The sequence below is a fragment of the Trichophyton verrucosum genome (assembly GCF_000151505.1).
Source record: "Trichophyton verrucosum HKI 0517 chromosome Unknown TV-F-b-11a04.M13r1, whole genome shotgun sequence".
In the NCBI taxonomy this organism is placed as follows: Eukaryota; Fungi; Ascomycota; class Eurotiomycetes; order Onygenales; family Arthrodermataceae; genus Trichophyton; species Trichophyton verrucosum.
Genome location: NW_003315457.1, coordinates 22,629 through 29,088, shown reverse-complemented (window position 1 = coordinate 29,088; position 6,460 = coordinate 22,629). Strand labels below are relative to the sequence as shown.

At 50.5% G+C, this 6,460-nt stretch overlaps 3 protein-coding genes across 3 annotated transcripts; 1 reads left to right on the top strand and 2 right to left on the bottom strand.

Moving 5' to 3' along the window:
- Nucleotides 1-451: 451 nt before the first annotated feature.
- TRV_03457 (class V chitinase, putative) lies at nt 452-2,147 on the bottom strand (the record flags this gene model as incomplete). Its single annotated transcript, XM_003022347.1, has 3 exons — nt 452-1,508; nt 1,576-1,622; nt 1,665-2,147. The coding sequence occupies 3 exons, from the start codon at nt 2,145-2,147 to the stop codon at nt 452-454; spliced, it is 1,587 nt and encodes a 528-aa protein (XP_003022393.1).
- A 619-nt stretch (nt 2,148-2,766) lies between these two features.
- Nucleotides 2,767-4,736, top strand: TRV_03456 (flavin-binding monooxygenase, putative; the record flags this gene model as incomplete). Its single annotated transcript, XM_003022346.1, has 4 exons — nt 2,767-2,854; nt 2,918-3,037; nt 3,088-3,167; nt 3,231-4,736. The coding sequence occupies 4 exons, from the start codon at nt 2,767-2,769 to the stop codon at nt 4,734-4,736; spliced, it is 1,794 nt and encodes a 597-aa protein (XP_003022392.1).
- Nucleotides 4,737-5,055: 319 nt separating this feature from the next.
- On the bottom strand, nt 5,056-5,331 carry TRV_03455 (uncharacterized protein; the record flags this gene model as incomplete). Its single annotated transcript, XM_003022345.1, has 1 exon — nt 5,056-5,331. One exon carries the CDS (start codon nt 5,329-5,331, stop codon nt 5,056-5,058), a length of 276 nt encoding a protein of 91 aa, XP_003022391.1.
- Nucleotides 5,332-6,460: the final 1,129 nt, after the last annotated feature.

The window sequence follows — 6,460 nt, the reverse complement described above, 5'->3', positions numbered from 1 at the left end:
ATTCCTGGATGCCCCCAAAACAAACCCCCCCTAGATATTAGACATTCCCGCCGGCACTTGCCACCATTCTCACCTAGCCCCCTTTTGATGCCAATGAATAACATACCCAAACCCACCCTTGAAGTTGATGTTTTCTACCCCCTTTTTTCCTCTGCCATGCAGAAACATAACCCTGTTTAAAAAGAAAAAAACAAAAACATTGTTAATGAACTTACCTCCTACATGTCCCCCTCCCCTCTTCCCCCTCCTACCAACACCGCCAGATGTAAGTGTCAAAGCCCTGTGCAAAATATCCGATTACCAATACCTACCTTTTACCCACCCCTACATGGGTTATTTGTGTATCTCGGAGCTGTTAGGCTTTTTGTGTTAGGTTATTCAATCCAGTTCATTATGCATATCTATGTACCTACGGGAGCCTAGCCCCATTGTATCGTTTTTACACACACGCTCATGGGAACCCGCTTCTCAAGTTGTCGTACTCACTCGTTGGGTAGTTCAGGTTATTCTCTCGCATCTCCAACGCACCAGTGCCTCCGAATCCCTCTACGACCGTCTTGATCAAACTCCGTTCGTGGTCAACGGGATGGTCACCACTTAGTTCCCACCACATTGCTCCACCTAGCCCAACGCCTCTGATGTAGTCCACCTTCTTCCTGGTGATCAGCGGCGTATCGTAACTTATCATCTTTCTTTCACTACCAGAGTAACTCCAACTGGCACCTAGGTTCTCGTCATTGTACTCCTCGGCCCCGTCCTTGGGGAGAACATGGTAATCCCAAATACCATTCTCCCAGGACCCTTCACCGACGCCCTGGAACGGTTTCCCGGGCCCATCTGTCTGTTCAAACGCGCGGCCGTACAGAGGCAGACCACAGATGATCTTTGCCGGGTGAACACCTCCAGCCATGTATGCACGAAGAGCAGCATCAATGGAGAACGTCGTGGAGGCAGGATTATCCACGGACGGATAAAGGTTTGCCTGGTGTCCTGCGTTGCTGTCCCATCCACCTGCGAAATCGTAGCACATCATGTTCCAGAAGTCAAGGTATCGATCCATATCCGCCATACGGAGGACGCCATAGTTGGATGCTCCGCACGGTGCAGCAACGGTCAACAGCAGTCTACCGCCGTCTGGCCGTTGGACAACTTCAGCGGAGAACTTGTCTAGTTCGTATCTCACGGCTTCAAGAAGGAGAACAAAGTTATACGCCTCGGTGTCATCCTTAGGATATTCCCAGTCAATGTCTATGCCGTCGAAGCCCAGGTTGGCTACCAGTTTAACAGCAGAGCGGGCAAAGGTCTCACGGCCCTGGGGAGTGGATGCTGGCGCAGCGAAGTTGGAGGAATACGTCCAGCCGCCGATGGAGAGGAGGATGTGGAAATGACGGTGCTGTTTCTTGAGGAGGAAGAGCTGCTTGATGCATCCGTAGACGTTGTTTCCGGTATCATTCCAGGAATCTTCGGGGTAGTGTTTCTCGAGGTCCGAGTAGGTGTCTGAGAGATAGCTATAGCCACGTAGTTATTAGTTAGCAGTGTAGTTCTATGGTGAACATTCGGCAGAGTCTCACTCACACTTCGCCTGTCTCTGGACGCACATTCGCAAAGGAGTCTAAAGAGATCTATCAGCGGGTTTTACTGAAGAGACACCAGCTAATACGTACAGAGAATATGGGTGAGGTGGCTCGCTGGGATATCCGCAGGCTGATAGTTGCGTCCGTAGATGCCCTACACAGCACAGGAGCGTTAGAGCACATGGTTATCAACCCAGCAGAAGAGAAGCCAGATATAGAGAGCAGACTCACCCAGTTTGTGAAGTATCCCACGGTCTTCAGGCCCTGTCTTCCGCCCTGGAAGGATGGCACGGCGGAGGCAACGTTGACCACCCCCCGCGAGGCCTCGGCGGGCTCAGCGGACGCAGCGGGCGGCGGAGGGGCGGAAGCAGCCGCAGCAGCATCGCCAGCAGCACCAGCAGCAGGAGAAGGAGTTCCGCCCGCCGCGCCAGGCAGGTTGAGGACCTGGCCGACCTGGATGACGGCGGGATCTGCGACTTGCGGGTTGGCTGCGATGAGGGCGTCGAGGGCGATGCCGTGGTCGTTGGCGATCTTCCACATGTAGTCGCCCTGCTGGACGGTGTACGTAGCCATTGCAGCGGTGGCCAAGCAGCAACTATTTAGATGCGACTGACGGCGATGTCTCCTTCGGCTCCTGGTCTTCCACTGTGTTTATCTATTTAGTTACTGATAGAGGCCTCTTTGAAGCAGCCATCTGGATCTATATTATTAACTACGGGTTATCCCACCACAGCCTCAGCCCTGGCTAGTTAAGCGCTCCACCCCCTGGCTATCAACAGCCAACGACTCGATAACGACAGCGACAGCCGCAGGGCGACGGTTCAGCCCACACGACAGCTCCTCGTCGGTTCCTCTCACTGCTGCGATAACTAACTAGTTAACATGCCAGAGTGACGCCACGGCGAAGATGTGCGCACGATCGAGATGTCGGTCGACCTCGCGATGGGCGCGGACAGAAAGTTGCGCCGATCTTCACAGGATGCGCAACCTCGGCTTGCACATGGAGTCGGTCCACAGCTTGCGATCTTGATTCTGGGGATGCGATGGGGACGAAGACTAGGAGCATCCGAAGTGTCGGCCGAGCAGCGATGGTTGCTATTCTATATATATGGGACGAGGCAGGGCTTGTTGGACGAGGTTGCTGGCCGCAGAACAGCTGGTTAACTAGTTATAGCCCAGGATCAGCATCGAGATGGCTTCAAAGGCAGTGTGGCAGGCGCCCGCGGGCAACAAGGGCTTCACAGACGCTGGGATAGTGATCATTGGCGGCGGTATCTCTGGTAAGAGGCCTTCTCTGGCGCTGCTCTGGCCATAGAGGACTTGCTAACTAACGTGTCTTGCAGGAATGTGCATGGCCATCAGCCTGCTCAAAAACAACATCCGCAACTTCGTTATACTGGAGAAAAGCGCAGGACTGGGCGGAACGTGGAAGGACAACAAGTATCCTGGCTGCTGCTGTGACGGTATGGCTGTCTGCCTCTTACCAGGTCGTTCTCTGCTGACCCTTTTCTAGTCTTCTCGCATCTCTACAGTTTCTCGTTTGCGCAGAACCCCGACTGGACCAGGTTATATCCCTCGCAGGAAGAGATATTGGTACGGCTCACTGTTCCACTTAAGCATCTATGCATCAATTGTTAATCGGATTATACGTGACAGAACTACCTGAATGATGTCGGAGACAAGTACGGCCTACACAGATATATACGCTTCAGCTCTATGGTAGAGGAGTGCCGTTGGAACGAAGACGAGAAGAAGTGGAAGACCACAGTACACGTTGAAGGCGCTAAGGACTCTGAATTCGGGGAACGATATACCATCTCGTCAGATTTCCTCCTCTCCGCTGTTGGTCAGCTAAACTACCCGCATTATCCTTCTATCCCTGGCATCGATGACTTCAAGGGCAAGCTCATGCACTCGGCCCGATGGGACTGGAGTTACAACATCAAGGGCAAAAAGGTGGGCATCATTGGAAATGGTGAGTCTTCTTCTTCCATTATTCTAGTAGTTACCCCCTGGCATTGGCTTAGCTTACGGTGTATTAATATTATAGGTGCTACGGCTGCCCAAATCATACCGGAAATTGCGCCAGAAGTATCACATCTCACGGTCTTCCAGCGCACCCCGAACTGGGTTGCACCTCGCCACGATATGTCCATGACTCTACCCATAAGATTCATGTTTAGATACGTACCTGGTGTCCTATCCAAGCTCCGTGCTCTTATAATGGATGTTCGTGAAAGCCTGTTTGCTTCCATCCTCAAGCCTGAGTCGCAGGTATCTGGCTACCTGAAGAAAATCAGCGTGTCCATGATGAAGCGACAGCTAGCGAACAAGCCGGAACTTTGGGAGAAACTGACTCCAAACTACCCCCCGGGCTGCAAACGTATCATCACCAGCGATGACTACTTCCCTGCTCTAGCCCGGGATAACGTCAGCCTTGAAACCGGCCATATTGATCGGATATCTGAATCCGGGATCGTGGCCGATGGCGTTGAACAAGAGTTCGATCTGATAGTACTGGCCACTGGTTTCCGTACAGTTGAATTCATGCATCCTATAAAGGTGTATGGTGAGAACGGCCGATCGCTCTCTGATATTTGGAAAAACGGTGCTCGCGGCTTGTACGGCATTACCATCGAGTCCCTACCAAACTTCGCCATGCTGTACGGGCCCAACACCAATCTCGGCCACAGCTCTATCATTCTCATGGTCGAGGCACAGACACGTTACATCTTGAGTATGTTGACCACCGTTCTTCGGTCCAAACAACGTGGCCGTACTCTCACCATCACACCCAAGGTTGATCGTATTGATGAATTCAACGAATCCCTGCAAAAGGACCTAGCTAAATCATCCTTTGCTCATCCAAACTGTACCAGCTGGTATAAGAACGAAGAAGGCTTGATTACTAACAACTGGTCCGGCAACGTACTGGACTATCAGAAGCTCCTGTCAAGAATCGACTGGACCGACTTCGATATGAAGGGAGACGACTCCGTCAAAGGCAGGACCTACACCCGCCTTGGCCGTGTCCGAGAGGAGTCGCTCATCGGACTCAAGACTCTATCTACTGCTGCTATTGCAGCCGCAGTTATCTATGGTGTGTCACGACGGTCACCGGATTTTTTCCCCGGGTTACTTAGATATCTTCACCTTTCTTGAGTACTTTTGCTGATACCTATTTATTTTTTTGGGATTTTACGGCCTTTCTTCATTTTGATGTAAGATTACGTTTGGTTTACTTCGATTGGATTTTACCAAGTAGAAATTTCATATCTATTCAACGAATTTTGGTTAAGTTCTTCCTGCCTAGTTGCATTTTTTTGAAGGCCCCTTTTCCTCCCAGAAAGAAACGATGGAAAACAATAACTACTCGTGATCAAACGCTGAAAATCATAGTGGAAGTCGATCGGAGATGATTGCAACGGAAAGGCCCCGCCTTGTTCCTTTTCTCACAAAAGCCACCAATGTATAACTAACTTCAATGGCCCTCTCGTTCAGTGAAGCCCGTTTCTTTGCCCTTCACTAGGCCAGTCAATCTGCTTTGGAGCTTATGTTTTTGCTCCTGTGCATCGAAGCTATACTGGCGAGATTTATGCTGGGGTCTCCACTCGCCTTGACGAAGCTGTGGACTTGATTCGGTGGATGAGATAGCTGACGAGGTGTGACCAGTGTTATGGTCGTGGACATTTGGAGCTTCAAAGCTGCCTGTCTTGGGCTCGTGGTAGAGTTGGTTCGCTTGCTCTTCGGTGATCATGGTTGGGGGTGATAACTAGCGAGTCGATGATTGTGGACTTGATTCAATGCTCTGGAATTCAGATTTTAATGAGCACACGACATCAGGAGGTCGACAAGCGAGCTCGAGCTCTTATATAGCTATGGCATGTCGGACGAAAAGGCTGGGGCTTTTCACTTTCCCCCAATTATGAGATCATATTCAGGCTCGCAGTGGCACAAGAAATCTGCGGGAATAACCTGATCCAGCACCATTGATTGCAGGCCCAGGTACTGGTACAGGTACTTACAGGGAGTTTGCTTAACTTCTTCTGGTCTCGCTACGAACAACGCGGGCTGCACCACCCTTCAAAAATTGAAGCATGCTCCCAATGAAGATATTATTGGCGACAAATCTTGCTCTCGCCAGGGCTTTTTTAGACACGCCACCGACTTCAACTATATTATAGCTGCGGTTATGTTCAGCGGGGGTAAAACGGCAACCTTAACTGTTCCGACTTTCATTTTCTGCTCCGGAAAGGTACGTACATGCTGATTTTTCAAGCCAGCGTCAACCAGATTAGTGTTTGCTGTCAATGCATAGAAGTAAAGTAGTTAGTTATGGAGACTTTGGGCGTCACCATCTGTGCACGGCCACGAGGTGATATCATGTCATGCAGAGTACGGCGTCAAGTCGTCGAGCTTGACGATTCTTCACCAATAGATGGTTAGAGCACTTTGGAGAAACACGCGTCTTACCTTTGCCATAAGAAAATTTTAATATTTCGTGTTATGGCAACTGCTTGTAGGAGGAATGTATCTGGCCACCACCAGGATAGATTCATAGGAATTGGACTCAAACTGTTTCTAGAAACAGGGCAGGAAAGCCGAGATTTCGCCTATATTTTATCATCAACTTAGCACAGGCCTCCCTTGAAGGAATGTTTTTGGATCCTTCACATCTGGGTCGTCTGAATCAGTCATACATCCATACCCCTTGGTACTGCTCGCGGTGGCAGCCCGGTTATAGCGAAGCAGATTCAACTCAAGTATAGAGCAAAAGATGCGGAGGGCACACCGTAGTGGAGGATCGTTGCATGCAGCCATAGCACCAAGAATATATCCCAGGCAGTAGTTATGGGGCAATACCGTCCTATCACAAGGATGGACTG